The sequence below is a fragment of the Crocodylus siamensis genome, chromosome 7, assembly GCF_052110815.1.
Source record: "Crocodylus siamensis isolate JL-2025a chromosome 7, ASM5211081v1, whole genome shotgun sequence".
Lineage (NCBI taxonomy): Eukaryota > Metazoa > Chordata > Crocodylia > Crocodylidae > Crocodylus > Crocodylus siamensis.
In genome coordinates, this window is record NC_143401.1 from 16,742,777 (window position 1) to 16,765,324 (window position 22,548).

At 45.9% G+C, this 22,548-nt stretch overlaps 1 protein-coding gene across 4 annotated transcripts in view; it reads right to left on the reverse strand.

Moving 5' to 3' along the window:
* The window catches only part of EYA3 (EYA transcriptional coactivator and phosphatase 3), a 118,660-nt gene that overhangs the window by 34,380 nt on the left and 61,732 nt on the right, over window positions 1-22,548 (reverse strand). For 3 of the 4 annotated variants that reach the window (XM_090056749.1, XM_090056750.1, XM_090056748.1), the window contains one exon: window positions 8,636-8,773. The exons of the other annotated variant lie outside the window; for it this stretch is intronic. In XM_090056749.1, coding sequence (XP_089912875.1) covers window positions 8,636-8,773 — 138 coding nt within the window. The remainder of the gene's footprint in view (window positions 1-8,635; window positions 8,774-22,548) is intronic. 4 annotated transcript variants of the gene reach the window in all.

The window sequence follows — 22,548 nt, forward strand, 5'->3', positions numbered from 1 at the left end:
GGGGAGGAACAACCGGCACCATACCTACAGGTTAGGGAACTCCCCTCTTGTCAGCACGGAGGCAGAAAATGATCTGGGGGTCATCATTGACTCCAAGATGAACATGGGCCGGCAGTGTGGGGAGGCAGTTAGGAAGACCAACCGCACCTTGGCATGCATCCACAGATGCATCTCAAGCAGGTCCAAAGAGGTGATCCCCCCGCTCTTTGCGGCACTGGTCAGGCCGCGGCTGGAGTACTGTGTCCAGTTCTGGGCGCCGCACTTCAAGAGGGATGTCAACAGCATCGAGAGGGTCCAGAGGAGGGCTACTCGTATGATCAGGGGACAACACGAGGAGAGGCTACGGGACCTGAACCTATTCAGCCTCCAAAAGAGAAGGCTGAGGGGGGGATCTTGTGGCCTGTTATAAACTGGTCAGGGGGGGATCAGCAGGCATTGGGGGAGTCACTGTTCCCCCGAGCACCACCAGGAGTGACCAGGAATAACGGTCACAAGCTGGCAGAGGGTAGGTTTAGGTTAGATATCAGGAGGCGCTACTTCACTGTCAGGGCAGCTAGGGCCTGGAACCAACTTCCAAGAGAAGTGATGCAGGCTTCTACCCTGGGGGTGTTTAAGAGGAGGTTAGATGCACATCTTGCTGGGGTCGTTTGACCCCAGTACTCTTTCCTGCCATGGCAGGGGGTCAGACTAGATGATCTGCTCAGGTCCCTTCCGACCCTAGAAACTATACTTTCAATAACAGAGAGATGAACAGTAGCAGTGCGCGAAGTGGGTCCTATTCGATTCGGATTTGGCCTGAATCAGGGACAGTGATTGGATTAGATCACTGCCCCCGATTCAATTCACCTGAATCTGAAGATTTGATACCGATTTGGAGAATCAGTGATTCGGACACTGTTACAGCTTTAAATGTTTTTTCTACATACCCCAAGGTAGCAAGTGCAGCTCATGATTGCTGCGATGCTGGGGCGCATGGAGCATCCCACAGGAGCGCGGAGGGGCCCATCTGCCAGCCCGGTGGTGAACCCGGAAGCAGACCAGAAGTACTTCCAGTTCACTTCCAGGTCTGCTGGGGAGCATGCTGCCCTTCCCCCCTCACCCCCCCGGCGGCACCTGTCACCAAGCTGGGGGGGGGCCTCCTGTTCGCTCCCCAGTGGACCTGGCAGTGGACTGGAAGTGCTTCTGGTCCACTTCTGAGTCTGCTGCCGAGAGCTCTGGAGAGCCCCTTGCGCTCCTGTGGACTGCTCCAATGGACCCCAGCATCACAGCAATCACAAGCCCCTGCTACCTAGAAATATGTAGAAAAAACATTTAAAGCTGTCTCTATGTCCGAATCGTCAAATCTTTCCGAATCTCTCCAAATCTATTAGGAGGGTTCAGATTCAATTCGGAGAGATTACAGGGTCCTCTGATTCAATTCGGAGATTCGGCCAATGAATCAAGCCACTCTCCACCAAATCGAATCAGGGACCAAAGTTTTGCGCAGCCCTAATGAACAACATTTTACAAAGAGAGTTTTCTCAGTATGATTAAGAGGCTTATTTTCTGAAGCCTTCCTCAAAGCAAGCTTAGTGCAGGAAAGCACAGCATTTGTTGCCAAGGTTAGATCACTCGACTTACTAAAGACCATTTCTGTACCTCTTTCTGGGAACACATAATTAAGGAGCCTTTCGGTTTTTAGGCACAAGTCAGCTTAAACTGTGCCCTACTTCAGGTCTCAGGACACCCAAATAATACTGAAAATAAGTGACAGATCAACAGAAATATTAGGCTTCAAGTTAGGTGCCAAGAGAAGTGAAGAAAAGGTTATTCACTCTACTTTCTCAAGTTTCAGTAAGTACAAAAGTTCACTAACAGCCTGTGGAAAAATCTTCATAAGACCCTTAAAGTATAATCCAAGTTACCCCCAGCTACAGTCCACCTATACAGAATTCTCAGTGAAAGACTGAAGGACAACCTGTTTTTAACGGGTTTGGTTTTTGATCCACCACTGAGGAAAGCGGTGGCATGTACACATGCTGCCATCTGAGTGTCCTAGTCACTTCCTTAGCCTGAGCAGAAGGTGAGTCTTCAGGAGGGGTGCGTGCAATGAAGGTGGGGAGGCAAGGAGAACTGATTCAGGATGTGCAGAAAATGAAACAGTGGATACAAGAGAAAAATACCCAAGACATTCACTCTCCTTTTCAAGAGCAAATGATGCTCTAGAGCGGAGGTCTTCAATCTGTGGTCTTTGGACGCCTGGGGGTCTGCAGACTATGTCTAAGGGGTCCACAAAAGATTACTATGGTCAATCCAAAGTATGCGAATACTCACACTTACAATTCAAAGGGGTCTGCACCTCCATTCAAAATTTCTGAATTTTTTAGGAGCCCACATATGAAAAAAGGTTGAAAACCACTGCTCTACTCGCTCTCTCTCTAACCTGGAACAAGCCAGCTCCAGTCCTACCAGGGCTGGAAAGCTTTGAGATCATGTTGGCAACAGGGGTTTTGCCTCTGCCCATTTCATGCAGGAACTAGGGCTGGAGTCAGGCAGTGAGGAGCTCCACCAGCGATGGACATTTGGGAGCTGTGTCTGCACCTCAGCCAGACAGGACCAGGGAGAAGCAGTGATGGCAGAGGCACAGCTCTCAGATGCCTGTCCCCAATGCAGGCAAAACCTCCCAGCCACCAGAACTCCACAGAAGGCTCTTGGCTCCATAGGTCAGGTCCTGTGGTGCTATGGATTGGATCTGGCCCAGGGACTGTAAATTGCTGACCTCTCCTCAAGAACTGGGGTGGCCAATTTGCGGCACAAGTACCAGAAGTAGCAATGGAGGCCTACATGTATGGCATTCAAGTGACCACTGAGGGGGCAGGTAACAGAGCAGCAGATAGTGCAGGGAGCAAAAAAACAGAGCATCAGTTCAGGTGGGAAGAATAGGGCAGGGAGCAAAAAGCCAAAACAGATTAGGCACTGGAAGAGGATCAGAGTGGCATTCAGGAAGGGTGTGGGGCTTAATCTGTGGCATGCCTGCCAAAAATGTTGCCCCCACTGCTCTAGAGCAATTAAGGTCTCTGCTATATTAAGTAAATGCCCTTTTTCAGAATATTCAGCTACCAGAAGGGGGTTCCAAAGAGGATGGAGCTGGACTGTTCTCAGTAGTGGCAGATGACAAAACAAGGAGCAATGGTCTCAAGTTGCAGCAAGGGAAGTTTAAGTTAAATATTAGAAAGAATTTTCTCACTAGGAGCATCATAAAACACTGGAATAGGTTACCCAGAAAGGTGGTGGAGGCTCCATCCTTGGAGGTCTTCAAAACCTGGCTACACAAAGCTTTGGCTGGGATGATCTAGTTGGGGATGGTCCTGCTTTGAGCAGGGGATTGGACTAGATGTGACCTCTTGAGGTCCCTTCCAACGTTTAATTTCTATAACTGTGAATATTTCTTAAAGTGAAACTACTCATCAATCCAGAACCAGATTTCTATAAATATTTTGAAAGAACTCATCTTAGTAAGCCAAAGGAATTGTAAGAACATATTCACAATCTTTTTCTTAAGTGATCTGACTTTCCTTTTACTGTGCCCTTGTATCAAAGTAGTATCTCATATTTGGGCAAGGACTAGGGAAATCTAGGTTTAAAAGGGGAAGTTTTCTGCAAGCTTACAAATGGAAAGTCAGTCTCAATTTTAGCTATGGGAGGGAGGCTTCTGCTTTACTAAATTGGTTAAGGAATTCAAAGACATTACACAAAAAGGAAAAAAAATAAAATATATTGGGATTCATGTGGCAATAAAGACACCCATTTTATTTACATGATTTATACTGCCCTCAAGATATTTCCTTGTAAAGGTCCTCTACTCATCATATATTTATCAGATCTTTTAAAAAGTTCAGTAATATTCTTTCTGCCACTATTACAACAAGCATCAAACCTTGCACTGTTTACGCTGAGGGTCAGCAAATTTTTCACAAGTGTGCCACAAATATAAAACCATCTCTCTGATAAAGATGTGCTAAAACAAACTATCCCAAAACCCCCTTTAAATAGCAAAGAGATCTTTGCCTTGCTTCCAACATCACTTACTTCCTCTGCTTCTCTTACTTCTCTCCTTTTTCCCTTCCATTTTTCTGTTCATCCCATCCTGCTCTGCTTCTACCATCCTCAACCAACCCTACCCTGCACTGCCTGATCTGCTAACAGCAGGGTGCAAAGAAATGGAAGTGGCAGATTTTGTATGTTTTTCTTGGATGCTTTGCTCTTACAAGGAGTAAAGCAAGGAGCAGATGAACTCTGCCATACATAAGCAGGGTTGTAAGCTCCCGATCTACATTTATTACCTCAGTATTAGCAAAATCATCAGATTTTTAAAATGGGAACTTTCATATTTCTGCATGTATAAAATGTAAATTGGCAAAACAAGTGCATTTGAGCATTTATGAGAATTTTGAGCTGTGGCATTACTTAAGGAAAGTCTTCAGACCAAAACATGCAGAATTTGTCCAGTTGCAACACTTTAATACAAATGACAGAATGGAACCACATACAACTGACTTAAGTATCCTCTTAAGAATTCAGCCTTATGAATAAATTTGTGCTTTATAAACCTCCATTATGGGATTTGTTTCAAAGAACTTTTATTCCAAACAACTTTTTAAGCCATGTCAAGACTCTCTAACTGCCTCTGTCTTCCTTTGACTCAGGAAGTATGAACAATCCTGTTCGACTTGCATGCTTTTCTGTACCCCAGCTCTACTCTGGACTTTTTCCAGTTCAGTTTTTGCCCTTTCTCCAATATCACTTCTGTCTTTCATACAGCTATCTAAGGGGATATCCACTGCCCTCATCCTTCTTGCCCTCTGCTACTTTCAAAGGTCATGCTCTCATCCTTTACTCTCTTCTCTTCAGAATAGCCAAGCTTACTTCCTCCTGTCTTACTGCATCTTCAGAATTAACTTTTCTTCCCAACTTCTTTCTCTCTATCTACAGTGACAGCTTCTCCCTGTAGCGCAAACACATAGTGTATTTTTTTAGTTTTGATTGAGGTTATAAGGGCTGGGGCTGCTGCTGCCACAACCACTGCTGTATTTGGGTGGTGGCTGGAGCAGCCCTGTGCTCTATGCTCCAGGCCAGAGCCAGAGGTGTTGGAGGTAAGCAGTGGGTGGGGGACAGGTGGAAGTGGCAAGTGCTGGGAGAGTCCAGGTACAGCGTGGCAGGCGGAGGGGGGAGACGGGGGTGGCAGGGACCAGGACACACAAGTACCAGAAGCACGGAGAAGGCAGCAGGAAAGAGTAAGTGGTGGTAGAGTAGAGGGGGGGAAGGCAGCAGGGGGCAAGAGGAAGGGGTCAGCCCACTTGACTGCCCCACCATTTGCCCCCCTACTGCTGCTCGCCCCACTGCAGCCTTCACTAATTACATTCCGTACATGAAAATTACAACAAATTGATAAATGTTCAATGTATAGAAACAAATTATTGGATGGTTGTTTTAAATTTGAAGTCATGTTGGATTCAGCGGAATACAGTAATCTCAGCACTTTTCCTCCTTTCAGTATCTAGGGATTCACTAGATCCTGCAATTTTGTCTAATGTCCCCTAAACTCGCTCTTCTCTCTGTCCCCAGAGCAAAATCACTTTTCATCTCTCCCTTTAACCTCTGTCTGGCCAAAACACCTTGCTAAAAATCATTCTTCATCATATCAAACACAAAGTACTTGTTTCCATTTCCCAGGCTTTTCACAGCCTGTCTCCACCCAACTCCCCACATGTCATTAAGAAGCTCACTTTTGCTTCTTCTCTAACAACCAAGCCTCCTTTGGCATCTAGTTACTAATCTTTCAAACAAAAACTTCCTTGCTTTCTGTCTTTGGGATGCTCCTCATGCTTAGAAAAAGCCTCCTGAAACCATCCTCCATGCTACCTCATTATTCTCTTTCAAAATCCTTTCTTATACCTCTCCCTTACTATGATATCTACAGAAACAGTAATGCATAGCTGTGTTCACACAGCTGCCATCGATGGTTATTAAATCATTATTGTTAGTGTTTCCCCAAACTGCCAGATGTAGCCATCTTGCTGGTGTTATAATAAGCTCTTTTAGAGCTTGTCTACATAATGCCTATCACAACAAAGTCCTAGACACAACTAAGGCTCTGTGGTGCTACCACAAAACAAATAATCCGTTATTTCTTCTCAATAATAATTTCCACACTTCTTTTTTCCTGAATCGTGATACTGTATCATTTGTCCATGTGTGTCCGTGAGTGTGCAGACATGCTTACACAAGTCTCCTATGTGTAAGACAGCCTCTTGACTATGTATCATTATATAAATAAGAGATAAGGATGATGATGCTGAAACTCAAAGTGAAGGCTCTCATGTTCTGGAAAGCACCCAGAAAAAAGTGACTCTGTTCAAAAGTTAGCACAAGGCTCCAGATTTACATTCAAGCAGTAATTTCAAAATAAAAAAAAAGTTTAGTTTATGAGTCAAAAGTCTCAAAAGCCTCCTAGAATCTGAAAGTGAAGCCAGAGCCCTTCTGCCTCTTACATCATGTATTATGTATGAGTGGTACCATATTCTGCAAATGAAACTTAAAGCTAACTATGAACTAAGAAGAATAGTGTTTAGCAAACTATTCTGTGTCATTTATTGTTTTAAAACAACTTCTTCATTCCTGTTAAAGCTTATTTTTGTCAGCAAATAAACACAGGATGTGGCTATACTGAAGAGAAAGTGCCATTTCTAGAAAGACATTTTTCCAATTTTGCTTCAGTTAAGAGAAATAGAAATAAATGTAACAGAGTGATGATCACAATGAAATGAACTTAGAAAGCATCTGCCATCATGATATAACTGCAAGTCCTTTAGTCAATGTTCCAGTTATAGTCATGCTAAAGCTCATTAAACTAAACAGAAGGAACAGATTAATACGCCCTAAAACTCCTTTGTGAAAGCAATTTTGGATAAGTTTCTAAACAATCTGTAGATTTGTCTAAATATGAATTTTCACAGTTTTTCATTAGAATACGTTTACCAAAAGGGTGCACTGATAAAGAGTTTTTGGCCGATACCAATGGCCAATTATTAACCAGCCATATAGGCTGATACTGATCCGACTACCAATACGCAGCCCGGCAGCTTGGACAGCAACATCCAGCTGGTAAGTCGGTTGGGGGGAAGGGACATGCGGGATGGAAGGAGTGTGAGGGGGGCCAGATCGAGGCCCCCATGGTGATAAAGGGAGTGGGGGCTGGGACTCGGACAGGTGCTGCCCAGCCGGGACCGGGTGGCTGCAGCCATGGGTGGTTCATTTGAGGGGCACAGGGAGGCAATCTGGGGCTCTCCAGGTTTGGGCACAGGACAAGGGCAGGCTGCCTGCTGTGGGCTTGGGCCTAGGGACTGTGCCGGCCTCTTCCTGGTGACAGGACTGGGCTGTGGCTGTGCTTGGGGTAGACAGGCAGTGGCGAGCAATGAGCCCAAGCACGCAGTGGGCAGCCCACCCTCACCCCATAAATTCGAGGGGCACATGACCCCCATGCCTCTCCTGGGGGTGCGCACAGTGGCAGAAGCCACCACATCCCCTGGACGAGCTGCCTGCGGCTCTGTCCCACAGCCCACCCCACCCCAGTGGGGCAGCGCCTGTCCCTCCTCTGCCCCAGCCCTCATTCCCTCCCTCACTGTGGGGACCTCAGTCGGGACCCCCCATGCCTCTTCCCCCTCGCCGACTTACCAGCCAGATGCTGCTCTCCAAGCTGCCGGGCTGTATTCCTGGTCAGGTGCATGCTGAGGCTGCGCACATGCACATGGCATTTATCAGTTACGTTATAGGCCACATCAGCCAAAAAAAGCCGACTACCGATAATGTCAATTTTCCTTTTATCAGTGCCAATGTGACATGGACTAATATATCAGTGCACCTCTAATTTACCATTAAAAATAGCAATTCAGCCCAAGACAATAAATCTTCACCTATTTATTAGGGAATGATATCACATATTTTGTGATATTTTTAGGCCTATGAAAGCTGTATTATAGGGTGATGCAATATAGTGAATAAGTTTCACAACAATTAGAATTTTACTTTCCCACATCATTAAAATGTGATCCCTTAGTGCTCACATTTTGAGCACTATGTTTGCAACCAGTCTCTTCATTTACTGCTTCACTTTTTAGCTGATCCATATAGCCAGAGTTCTTCCACTGCGAAGCAAGCTGGCAGACAGTGGAGACTTCAGTCACTCTAGCTGGCGCACACAGAACCATCTTCTTCCACAAGCAGCATATGAACTTTACTGTCTCTCTCAAACTCAAGCCAAGGACTGCTGGAAAAGCCTGAGCTGCAAAGGATGTTATGAGCAGTGGCATGCAAGTAAATACTATTCTACCCTTAATCCTATTAAAATTTGTCAGCATGGCACAATAAGCCAAACTGATGCAGGCAGAGCTGTGTAAAACATACATGTACACAGACACACACACACACACACACACACACTCTGACAGCTGTAAGGAGAAGAAAATGCAACTTGCAAGGTATAAAGAAGCATGCACAAACCAAATAAAAAAAATACATGCTGTCCTCCTTATTTGTGGAATCAAATTTGGAATCAATTAGGTGGGGAGAGATGCAGATAAAAACCATGCCAAGTTACCTTGAATAGGATAAGAATAATGTGCTGGGCTGGACTGGCTTGTGGTTAACCCTGTAGTGCAGGTAAGAACACTGTGCTCACTTGGAGATGAAGTCTGATTTAAACCACTTTCAGGTTTCATACCTGGCCACAGTGCACCTGAATCAGATAAATTGGACCAGTTATAAACAAATACACTGGGATCAAAACAAAAGCTTGCTACCTGAGATTAGTTCATGTGCTTGTTACAAAAGCAAATGGCAAAGTCACATATAAAGAAGTATAATTTTACTCCACAGTAGCAAATACCAGATTGAAGGGCTGTATGCAAGTCAGAGTTGCTGAGATAAAGCTAGCTGGAAAAATAAAGCTTAGAGATGAACAAGGCTAGTTTCTTGGCCCAAAAGGAGCAACTCATCATTTTTTAGCACTTGGGGCAGGAAGATATAATAAGATTTTCCTTTCAAATGGAAATATTAGAGGTTGGCCCTTGGCCAGAGGGGATTCAGGGCAAGGAATTGTCTGCATGCTGGTTCTCCCATAAGGAGACTAAGGATATGGATAAGCACATATTTTAGGTGCTTTAAATGGGGAAGGGGAGCTGCTGCTGCTTGAGAGACTGCATCAGCAGTTACAATCTAACAGTTACATCTTCTTGTGGGGATACAAGTAAGCTAAATCACCTCAAATTTGACCCTGTTTGAAGCACAGTGAACGGCTGGAGGTTTTGTTATCCTCTGATACCGATGCAACTGTTATATCTGTCTATATTCAGCACAGGGGGGTTCCTTCTCCCCAGCTAATGTGACTCACTGAGAGTGATGTAGACACAGGTGTGCACCACTACAATATATATATAAAAAATAAGAATGGCCTTATATGCCACAATGTCTTCATAGTATAGGGAGCTGCTGGGGTACTCAGGAATGGCATACCTGTGGATGGGTATGTCAAAACAGAGGGATGTGTGATGGAAGATAAGAACAAAAAAGCTTTCTTGGGCAGGAATATCATACTCAAAGACAAGAAATTAGTTTTCAAAGATGCAATTTTCACTGGAAAACAGGATCTACCCAGGTGACATGCATCCAGCTAGCTGAAACTGCAGGCTCAAAAGTATATTGTTTCAGTTAAGGGGGGGAAGGAGGGGGGTTTGGTTTTGTATGTTGACGGAGTAACACAGCTGAAATGAGTCAGGAGCTGCAGTGGAAGGGGATAGCTGGACTGAGTAGGAAACTGAGACAAAGGAGTTTAACCCAGGAAGCAGCTGAACTTGGCTGGGAAATCCAGACCAGTGAAACAGCAAGGGAAATGAGTAATCCAGGTAACATGAATCAGAACTAACCTTCGTTCCTTAATACTGACCAAGACAATTCCCCACCTTGAGCATGCACAGATGTCCAAAAGGCACCAGACTGCCAGGGGTTACTGCTGACTTAGTTAACTAAGAGCACTTGGAAGGGATGGATGGGTACAAAGTCAGCCGGCCCGGATGACCTCCATCCACGGGTGCTGAAGGAATTGGCCAGTGTCGTTGCTGAGCTGCTGGAACAGCTGTTTGAGCTCTCATGGTGATCTGGCCAGGTCCTTGAGGACTGGAAAAAGGCCAACATGGTGCCCATTTTTAAGAAGGAGAGAAGGGATGAGCGGGTAACTTTAAGCCAGTCAGACTTACCTATCCCTGGGAAAATACTGGGGAAAAAAAAAAAAAAAAAAAAAAATCAAAGAGCACATTTGTGAGGGCCCAGCAGGGGAAACGATGCTAAAAGGAAACTAGTACGGGTTTGTCACAGGTAGATCTTGCCTGACAAATCTTATAGCCTTTTATGACCAGGTCACACACTGCCTTGACATGGGAGTTGAGGCCAATGTCATCTACCCGGATTTTAGGGAGGCCTTCGACAGTTTTGCATCCTATTCTCATAGGGAAGATAATGGGCTGTGGAGTGGATGCCTACAGTCAGGTGGATGGCCAACTGGTTTAGGGACCGCACCCAGAATGGTGGTGGACAGTCGTTCTTGACCTAGAAGGAGGTGGGCAGTGGGGTCCTGCAAGGTTTGGTCCTTGGACTGGTATTATTTCATATCTTCATCAGTGACTTGGACGAGGATATGGAAAGCACCCACTCCAAGTTAGCAGATGATACCAAGTTATGGGGCAAAGTTAATACACCGGAGGGCAGGGAGCAGATAAAGGCTGAGCTGGACAGGTTAGATCAATGGACGGAATGAAATAGGATGCAGTTCAACAAAGATATATGTAAGGTACTGCACCCTGGAAGGAGGAATCCCCAGCACACCTATAGGTTGGGGGATGACCTCCTCAGCAGCTCAGCAGCTAAGAGGGATCTTAGAGTCGTAGTTGACTCCAAGATGAACATGAGCCAGCACTGTAATGAGACCATCAACAAGGCCAATCACACCTTGTCGTGCACTAGCAGATGCATGACCAACAGATCAAGGGAGGTGATGCTCCCCCTCTATGTGGCATTAGTCAGGCCACAGTTGGAGTACTGTGTCCAGTTTTGGGCACTGCACCTCAAGAAGGACATGGAGAATCTGGAGAGGGTTCAGAGGAGGGCCACTCGCATGATTAGAGGTCTTTATGAAAGACCCTACGAGGAGAGGTTGAGAGATCTGGATCTCTTCAGCATTTACAAAAGACGGCTGAGGGGTGACCTTGTAGCCACTTATAAGTTTATCAGGGGAGGACAGCAGAGAATTGGGGATGCGCTGTTTACCAGAGCACCCTAGGAAGTAACTAGGAATAATGGGTGCAAACTAGTGGAGAGTAGATTTAGGTTAGACATTAGGAAGACATTTTTTACAGTAAGGGTAGCCAGAGTCTGGAATGGGCTTCTAAGAGAGGTGGTGCTATCACCTAACTTGGAGGTCTTCAAGAGGAGGCTTGACAATCACCTGACTGGGATCATCTGACCTCAGTCCTCTTTCCTGCCAGGGGCAGGGAGTCAGACAGAATGATCCACTGGATCCCTTCCAACTCTGTAATCTATGAATCTATGTGGGAAACTGTGGCTTTTCCACTGCAGGCTGCTTGGGGGCCCCCTATGCTCCACACACATCCCCTTGCCCCACACATGGGGGTGCTGGGAACAGCAGATCGGGAGTGAGGGGCACTGGGTTGGGACTGGCCGTTAATGTTTACAAATGGATCCTGGTACAAAAAAGGTTGAAAACCACTGGACTAGATGACTTCTTGAAGTACCTTCCAGCCCTACACTGGCACAATTCTGGCTCTCTAGTGTACCTAGCTGTACTCTATGTAATGTCAATCACATTTTTCTGTGATGGCACATGCCCTTTCTCTAATTCTGAAAAAAAGGAATTTACTAAATAAAAGCAAGGAACAAACTGAAGAGGCTGCAGGAATAATCACGGGGAAGATGGTGACAGAGCTGGGTTCCTCAGCATATATCTTAAGGTAGTGTTCCTAAGTCTGCTCAAAAGACCACCCTAAAAGCTGATGACTAGAAGACATTAAGGAATATTTTAAAGTTTTTTTTTAAAGGATGATCTGAAAAAAAAAAAAGCCAAGTAACTAGAGATATGACTGATGGAGGAACTTCTGCATTTTATGACTGCTATTCTCAGAAACTGGACAATCTTAAGAGTAGGAGGACATCTATCAGTCTGTTTGAAAAGGAGGGGAAACAAGTGGCTAAACAGTCTCCAGTTGCCTGGTTCAAAAACAGCAGTCAGTCTAAAGGCAACTAATGTCCCTTAATATTCACAGGGAAACTGCAGGTAGATATGAGTATCTGTGCAAAGTCTATGAAAGAACGTTCACTGCTCATTTGGGTTTAAGTCATTAGAGTGAAATAAACCAGTTTTTAAAATAGGAAACATAAGACTGGGTATGATGGCCCAGGAAGCATTTTTTGGTCTCCTGCATTCACAGGCAATCATTAACCCAAGGTTTCCCAAAAATCACCACTTCAAACCCTCACACCCAAATACAGGCCACAAAAATAGAAATGTCCCATAATATATCACAAGCAAAGCCAGGAGAAATGAAAGCAGTATCAAAGCCCCCCTACCACTGCAAAGACAGTGAAGTACTTAGTTAATTTATGGTCAGAGGATCCTAGAAAGAGGAATGTGCCTTATGCTACAGCAGAAGGTGAAACACCCCCAGTCTCTGATAATCTGACCTAAAATGAAAAAATTCCTTCCTAATCACAGATTTCAAAGATTTGGCAGCCAGTATGACCCTAAGCAGAGGAACAAGATCCTTCAACCAGGAAGGTTTTTGGTTTTTTAAATTAAAGTATGAACAGGAGCATCAGCACACTAGTGAAAAATATCCTTAGTTATGATCAACACCCCAATAATTCAGAGGACATTTAAAACCCCAAAACCCCTGCCAGAAGCCAGTAGGCATTTGATGAACAAAAATTATTTTCTGGCCCATACCAGCAAAAACCCTGGTGCATGGGATTGCCAGACACCTGCTATATTGCAAGAGAGTTGCCTCTAGATCCCAATACAGCAATTACAAATTCCTGATTCCATGTGCCACACACAGTGATTGTTAACCAAACAGTGTATCATATTATCCCTTCCATAAGCTTACTGAGTTCAGTCTTGAAGTGATGCCCTTTCTTCCCCCCCAATACTTGGCCCCAGAACTTCATTCCTCACAGTTAAAAAATCTTCTAATTTCCAGTCTAAATTTTTCAGTAGCCAGTAAGTATTTGAATAACTAACAAGCTATTCTCCCTATTTAGAATTAATTCTATGACTCCATTTATAAAAATAAGCACATCCCCTCTCAGCCTCCATTGTTATGCTAAATGAGCCAAGCTCCTTTAAGAAATGATTTCCATTCTGTTAACCATTTTGGTGACATTTCTTCATATTTGTTTTCATTTAACTTTACCTGTTCTGAACACTGATAACCAGAACTGCATACAGTGTATTTATTCTGAGTGGGGTTTTATCAGTGCCTTCTGCAATGGCACTGCAATGGGGCACACCCCGTCACTGCGGTGAAGAGCACATCCAAGCCACTTCAGGCTCAGAGTGGCTTCTTGTCCCCCCTCCAAAAAACAAATGCAGCTGTGCTGTGGCCATACAACCCTGCAGGAAGTCTGCATGGCAGGTACAGCTGCAACAAACAGCCCCAGCTGGGGAAGAGCCCCTAGCTGTGGGCTATTGAAAGCCGGGCCACCCAGACAGGGCACAAGGGCCTGCCCTGCTGGTGTGAGTGGTTAAGAGCAGCCAGGAATGGCTGCAAAGGAGGCCTCTCTGGTGGGACAGCAGGCTGTTAAACAGGACACATGGATGGCATGATTCCTGGGCAGGTTTCCCTTCACCTTGGCAGGAGTACTACCACCAGCTTATGCCCAGGACTGGGCTGCTGGAAGCACCAGACCCACCACACAGAGTGGAGGGCAGGAACCCCAGACAGTAAGCACAAGAGATGTGCAATATCTCTTCTTGAATCATTACTATTGATCTAAGTTAACAGTTACAGACTTTGGGCAGGAAACCCCAGGCCTGGGCAAAAGCCCATAATTTCAGGGGGCAAGCCTCAGGCCTGAGAGGGCCAGGGTCCCGATCGGTGGATCTTTGGCCGACCCTCTGCAGCTAGAGTAAAAGAGGTCAGGGGTGGCGGTACACCGGAGCCAAGACGCCCAGCAACGCCACTCCAGGGCCATGAGTACCTGGATGGCTCACAGGTACGAATACTTCCTTGTCTTAATTGAAAAAAGCCTTCTTAATGCACCTTAGAAATACATTAGCCTTTTCACAGCTGTGTAACACTAGGGGCTCTATTTCAAGCTTAACTCCACTACATATAATTACTACAAAAAGCCCCATGTAGTTTATCATGATGTTGTGCAGGACTGTGCAACTTCTAAGTGAAAGCTGAATGCTCTGGGGGCCACACACCCACAGGCCACCCTGGAGTGAGCCATGGGCTATCTGGGCTGCATGCTGCAAGCATGTCCCCCCACTACACCATGTACTCACACTGCCCTTTGCCACACCATGTAGGAGCCACACCCACTTCTACACCGCATGGGAGTGCACAATGTACTTGTGCCCCCCCCTCCCCAGCTGAACCTTGCACTTACATGGGTCCTCCTGTTTCAGCTGGTAAGTCTGTTGTGGTGTAAGGGGAGAGAGGAAGGAAGGGACGTGGTGGGGGCACAGATCAACGCCTCCCATGGTCAGGGAGGGGGCAGGGGCAGGCGCTGCCCAGGCAAGAAAGGTGGAGGGCTGGGCTGGAGCCACAGCCCACGTAGGGGTAGGGGGGGCAGAAAGGTGGCTCCTGCCACTGCTTGCACCTCGGAAGGGTACGGGGGGGGGGGGGGGGGGGAAGAGGAGGGGGTGCTCCCTGGATCAGGGCAGGGCAGGGCAGGCTGCAGCCAGGGCTGCATGGGACTCTTCTTGGCGGGGGCTGGGCTTTTGCAGGTGCCAGCAGCACTGAGAGGATGCTGCATCCACCCCAAATTTTGCTACCGCCCTCCCCCAGCACTGCCAGCTGCCTGGTGCAGCCCCTGCTCAATACCCCACCTCCACCCAAACACTAGGAAAAGCCGGGGCTAGGCCTGCGCCCTTCCAGGGTACAAGCAGTAGCAGGTGCTGCTTCCTCCCCACCCCACCACGAGACGCAGCTCTGGCTCCCAGCACCCTGCCTGGACAGTGCCTGCCCCTTCCCTCACCATGGGGGACACTGATCTGCGCCCCCCCCCCCCCCCCCCCATTGCCCCTTCCCTCCCGTCTCCCCTTCCACCACACCGGACTTACCAGCTACACACAGCTGTACTGAAAATCGGATCAGTATCGGCCGATATGCCTTCTTAAATATTGGCTATTGGCATCAGCCCCAAAAATCTCTACCAGTGCACCCCTAGCACTGATGTAGTGCATCATCTTTTAATGCCACTAACGTAATTACTATAGCTAACATTGTTAAATGCCACCTCCATTTATGGCTGCTTAAAACCTGTACCATAAATGACCCACTTTCATTTGCTTGTAAGTTTGGTAAGCATTACCATTTAAGCTGAAATTTTCTATGCTTTGCCAGAAAATTACTTCAGGTACTGGTTTTTAAAAAAAAAAAACAAAAACCTCTGGGCCCAAACTTGACTATATTTGCACGTTTCCAGTACAGTCTTGATGGAGGCTCACACATAGTTCTCAGTCCCCTAGCTTCTGACTGTCAAGACAACTGAGCGGACCATCCCCAGAGTAAGTTAGTACACACCATTCCAGTGCTGTTTGTTTAATATATAATATGTTAATATAAATGTATCTTCAGTTTAAGCTTCATACTGGTTAAGATTAAAATTAAAATCAGGATCCTAACATTAGGCACCAAATTAAATTATTAATTACATCACATTATTTATATACTGAAATACATGGTCAGATTTTTAAAGTTGCTTAGCATATGACAATTCCTATTGAAACCAGTGAGAAATTTCTGGGCACTTAGGCTCATACCCTCAAAGATATTTAGGGACTTGGTTCTCATTGATTTCAGTGAGAATTAAGTATCTTTGAGGATCAAGCCTTTAGTACCTTTCAAAGGAGATCACTCATTTAGATGCCTAAATATGAATTGAGGGGGGAACTTTAAGAACCATAACCAAGACACTTAACAAAAAACATAATCAGTTAAACTAATTTTAAAAATGGAGCAAGGTTATTAAGCACACAGAACACTGCAAGTAGACAGCATTTCCCCTGTATTTACTGAATTGACTCAAATACAAGACAAACTTCGCACCCCACCCCACCTCCCCCATGGGGGGAAAAAAGCTCCTAGTCTTAATAATCGCATACAAGGATATTTCACTAAATATACTGTCTGTCATTAAACTGGTGCCAAAAGTAGCTGTGCTCAGCAATGAAAACCAGCTACGAAACCAATTAAATGAAGCCAACACTGAGCATGGCCCACATTGGGCAAACACGCTGCTGAGAACTTTTGTGTGTGTGTATGTGTGAGACCCGAGAGAGACAGAGGTATTCCTTCTGCAGGTAACTGGCACCAGGCCTGAAGGTGCTGCAATGCCAGACCAGCACCTGGAGAAGCCACAGCAAGCTTCAACACCTTCCCTTGGTGCCAAAAACAATGATTAGAACATAGCACAAGAACAGGTCAATGCAGCCCTTCTGAATAAGAAATATGGTAATGTCCATTAAGCACAGTCCACCTCACCGCTGACTCTTCGAAGTTACGGTGAGCCATCACTTTGACTATATTTCAATTTCCTCTTTACTCCAACAGCTGAGCTGTGCCTTTCTTTCCCATTTCCAAGACTTCCTGTTTATTGCCTCACAAACATCACCAAACACGGCCCCCGACACAGAATCCCTCTGTCGCCCTCTCTCTCGCCCTCTGTCGCATATGATTAGTGTGGTCCTCCCCTCCATGAAGTGAAGCCATACCAGGTTGCCCTGCACTTCATCTGCATACAACTTTTTGGAGCTTCTCAGGACTTCTAACAAGAACACCTAGTTCCAGTCATGAGTGGGCTAATTAGCCCATGGATCCTTTGGGGGGAAGGGGGTGTCCTACCTGGAGTTCACGCATACCGGGCAGCACCGAGCTGTAGGGTCACCGTATCTTGAAATGCTTGAACTGTTGACTCTGGTGGGGCCCAGCCCAACTAACAGTGTGGTTTAGGAGCAATATCATGCATAGTTTGTATTACATATAAGTAGGTGCCAAAGTACTCCAAAAACTGTGTTTATGGAGAACCTGTGCTAAAACTTGCAGCAGTTTAAAAAAAGATAACATGCATTAATTCTGGATGAACTAAATACATGCACACTATATGCAAACTGCTACAGCCATGTTTAATTTCAAAGTTTTTGCTCTTCATTTCCTTGTGATCAGGGAGCAGGGTCTGACATCAGAGAGGGAGGGAAGGGGGATAAATTCAAGGCAAACCTTCAATAATTAGATTCTATACCTGGAAAATTATAATAAATTACATATTTTTTCAAATACAGAATCTAATTACTGGGGGGTGTGGCTTGTAATCAGGGCTGTCTTCTATTTCAGTAAATACGGTACTTTCCATAGGCAAGTGCTCATATATCAATAGAAAACTAATAAAATAAAACACCAGGCACAGAGACAAACAAAAATGCACTTGTGACCATAGCAGGGGAAGCCCTTAGAAACATTCTGACATTACTCTCTACTAGGGGTGGGAAAAAATATGACCCACAGGCTACACTCAGCCTGCCAGGCAATTTTATTTGGCCTCCAAGCACCCACTAATTAAATGTACCCCACCCAGCCCGTGCACCTCGCTTCCACCCTTGTGCACGCACAGTGCTGGGCAGGCCTGCTGCTGCCACTGCTGTAGCCGCTGGGGGATCTGACCAGCTTCCCCAGCCTCCAGTGGCTTCTCCTTGCGTCTCAGTTGCAGCTCTCACTCCAGGCAGCAGGTAGGGAACTGGTGGGGGCTGGGAGGAGCTGCAGCTGGGCGGGAGCACAGAGGAGCCATGGGAGTCCAGCACGAGCATGGAGCTTCAGTGGGCAGGGTGAAGGAGGGTGGGTGGGGACCCCCCCACACACACACTACCACAGCTGGCAGCAGCAGGTGGTGGGCCCTTAGGGTGCTCATGGCCCATGCAGGCCCTGCTGCCTGGCGGCACATGGCTCCAGCCAGTTCTGGGAGCTGCACATGGAGGCAAGGCTAGCCTGCCTCTACTGTGCTGGGCTCCCCACAGTGCACATGTAGCTCCTGGCACTCACGCACCACCAGGGGAAAGCCTCGCATGATGGAGCTGGTGTCCTGACCCTGCTCCCTGCCACCACGTGCAGCTTACAGGGTTCCACCAGAAGTGGAGGGGAGCCCCAGCCCCTGCTTCCCACCAGCATCCCGGCAGCTGCACATGGTAGCCAGGAGTGGAAAAGGCAGTCAGCTCCATCATGCGGGGCTTTCTCCCCAGAGGTGCACAAGTGCTGGGAGCTGCACGGGCACTGCAGGAAGTCTCATGTGATAAAGGTGGGACAGCCTGATTCCGCTCCTTGCCGCCAAGAACTGGCCAAAGCCATGCACTGCCAGGCAGTAGCACCTGCACGGACTATGAGCATCCCGAGGGCCCCCGTCTGCTGCAGCTCCTGCCTGTGAGGGCTGTACACCATCGGGGGGAGGGGGAGAAAGTGTGGGGAGTCCCCACACTCCCCACAAACCAACACCCTGTCCCCACAATCCCCCCACATATTATATACACACACCCTGCAACATCCTTACACCCCCCCACACACAGCCACAACCCCTCACAAATCCCACATCCCCCACAACCCATACATTCCCCAACATAAAATATACAAGAGTAAGACTTTATTCTTGAGCTATTATGCAATCATCTCTATGTATACTATGCAAACACTAATCATGACAAAAATATTTATTGAAATAAAATGTTATAGTAGATGTTTGACTTTTAGTATATGAGTTGGTTATTCTCTGGTTCCAAGATGGCCCCCCTGCCCCTGGGGAAAGGGGAGGAATGTCCAGTGGTAAAGGTCAGGGTTAGGGGGTGGGACTTTCCATCCCAATATGGCAACCAGGAGGTGGGGCACCTGTCCTGGGGCAGGGCTACCCTTGCGGTCCTTTGTAGGTCACCAAAAAAAACTCATTAAGCAGCCCTCTGGCCAAAATAATTGCTCACTCCTGCTCCATACCAACTGAACAAAATGGCACAAGAGTGCATTCTGGTTTTTTTCTTCTTCAGTGGAGAGCACTCATGAAAAGTACTATAATTTACTCAAATCCAAGACAAAGTGGTTTCCCTCACCAAACATGCAGAGAAAAGCTCCTTGCCTTGGACTCAAGTATAGAAGTGGGGGGGAATTCAAGTACAGGAGTGAGGGGGAATGGGCATGTGGCTGCTGCAGTTCTGTCCCTGACCCACACTCGGAGTTGGAGCTCCAACTGCTGCACTGAACCCTGAGCAAGCTCGGCCTTCCTTGCTTGCCCTCCTGCCTCCGCTCCCTGCCACCAAGCTCTGCCTTGCCCCCCATCCCACACCACTGCTACTTACCCTGAGCCACAGCTCCAGGTTCAGGCCTGTTCCAGCCACAAAACAGCAGTGGCAGCAGCTCTGGCCAGAGCTGTTGCCATTGCACAGCACTGTTGCTGTTGAGCTGGGCAGCAACTAGAGCTGGAGCCAGAGTTGAAGCCAGAACCATGACACAGAGTAAGTAGAGGTAGGAAGGGGAGAGGGAAGGGGGGCAGGTGTATGTGCTGGGGTGCAAGTGGTAGGAGGGGACAGGCACTGGGTGGGGCATAGGCTCCACAAGGGCAGGGGAAGGTATGAGGGGGCAAATTGTGGGGAACAATGGATGGGTGTCAGGCTGCTTGACTCCCCTGACGCCTGCTCTGCTGCCAATGTTTCCTTGCTACTACTGCTTTCCATGTTACAGCAGTGTGGGGTACAAATTTAAGATGCCCCTCCAATAATTAGATTATATACTTGGAAAATTATAACTAATTTATAAATTTTCTATGTGTAGAATCAAATTATTTGGGGGGAGGGGGTGGTCTTCTTAAATTGGAACTTGTCTTGGATTCAGGTAAATACAGTACATTAAGAGAGCAGCAGTAATAAGCTTCTCCATGCTGACCCAACTTCAATATGAAAGACTCCGTTAGAAAGTACTTACAATGTAAGTACTTCTCCCTTAGCAATTATAATGATTTATTTCAATGGATATCTCCAAAACAGTAATGACTTCAGGACACTATTGACACAGATAATACTGCTAAAGTAGTAAACAGTCAAAGCTTCCTAATTCCTCTATCTTCCAAAAAGCCTAAATTTGTAACATCATTCCCCACCAAAATTATAGCCCTCCAAGCTCCCACTTTTAGATCTTTCATCCAGCTAGTCATGAAAATGCAAAGTTTCTAAATATTAGTGTGGAAAATAAGGCAGGTTGAAGAATACAAATGCAGGAACAAAAGCAAGGAACCTCCTGATCCTTGTGCCCTGTTACTGCAGAACAGCATATCATGTAGTACATTGGGTTTGGAGTTATTAGTACCTCAAGCAGTCCATAAACACAGTTTCTAAAAGGGGGGGCTCACAGGCCTGGGGGCTCTTCCTAGACTCCAAGGTACTGCCAACTTAATGCTGCTCCCTCAGTGCCACAGTACATACAGTTTTTTCTCTCAGATCATGTGAGTTCCCTCTCCAAGGCTTCAGGTCTTTCAGCCCCAGGTGTTTTGCCAGACTCTGGGAGAATCCTTCGACCAGTGTTCCAGCCACCAGCCAAGTGCTCTTGCACTCTCTCTCTCTCTGGGAGTCTCTTAGCTTCCTGTGGGCCAGCTAATTATCCTCTGTAGCTGGCCCAGACCTCCTAGGCAGCCTGCACCTAGCACCTACTGCCTGCAGCTGAGCTGCAGCCCCTGCTGGCCTAGAGAGTGCTACATCCTGAGGTGTGCAGTCTACTGCAATCCTCTGCCAGCCAGCCTGCTACACTATTCATTAGTATCAACCATATTTTAATGTATATCTTGATTTCAAACAGTATTGTCATTCCATTAGACTACTTCTAGCACAGCTAGGAACAAAAATGAAGTTTATAATAAAACTGGCCTAAGTCTCATTCACTTTGCCACAATGTTTTTCAGAAGCAACACGTTAAATTTGGCATTCCTGTAATATTATAAAAAGTGTAGCTCTGTTATCCTTTAGCAGAGTACATATTACATATTGCACTATTTCCAATCTAAGGGACCTGATTATTTTGTTCAAGTGATAAAAGTATAAGCCTCTATAGCCTAAGATTCGTTGCTCACAGGCAACTCCAGAAGAGATTTTTTTCCATTTGGCTGTTATCTAACTAAGAATCCTAATGACCATGTTTTCACTGTTCTCTTGTAAATATATTTGCTGTATGTCTTTAAAAATGTTGGTCCACAAAGGACAGTTTGCTTTCACTCTGACCAAAGCTCCTCTACGAGAGGATAAAATTGCCTCTTTCTACAAATTTTGGAGAGTTGACAACACTGTACTTACAGGACAAATACTGGGGCTAGAAGGGAAGTTCAAAATCAGAACACAGACAAAGCCATTATTTTTAGGGTAAAGTTTGTTATTTGACTTCTTGGTTTCCCGATCATTATTTTTAAAATTTTGGGCTTGTCAATATTGGAAGAATATAAAGGAATACTGAGAGGTACAATAACTAATGAATGAAAAGCTGAAATGACTAATATGGAACTTAAATGTCAGTAAGATGCAACTTAATGCTTCGGGACTCAATACATAATATTTAGTTCCTTGGTGCTTGCTGTTATGAGATGAGTAACCTTGGAGACAGTTGAAAGGCAATCTGCATACAGTTAAGTGGTACACTAATCAGTACCAACCCTGTTGCATACTAACCTTAAAAAAAAAGTGAACCAGGTATCAAATGTCTCTGCATTAGTTTACTCAGCTACCATATTTTTAAAAGAAAACTATTTAACATGAAGCCCCAACCACAAAGATAATACACTTGAAAGGTGACAGCTGCTCAAATAAATATACTAGTCCTTCATTTCCAATTGTTCTACAGTTGAAAGCTTGTGCTTTCCTGGAAGCCCTTTTGGCTAGGAACAGACATTGCAGGTGTTCTGCAACAGAAATATGCCAATATTGGCATGTACACATCACCCTTCTAATCAGGATTTAGTGAGTGGCTGAATGTACTGTGCCACTGATTCAATGATGCAATCCCAGGATAACAGGTCAGAAGTTCTTTGTGATGTCCTGGGATGAACTGTTCATACTTATCCTGTGAACAATTTTAGGATTTATTTAGGGACAAGTGCAACATTTGTTTACACTCTTGCCCTAACCTCCTGAGAAGTTTGCTTCTCACTGGCTTTTAAGGAGACTGGAAAGAACAATTATATACAGTGTTTGAAAAGACAGCTCAGAAC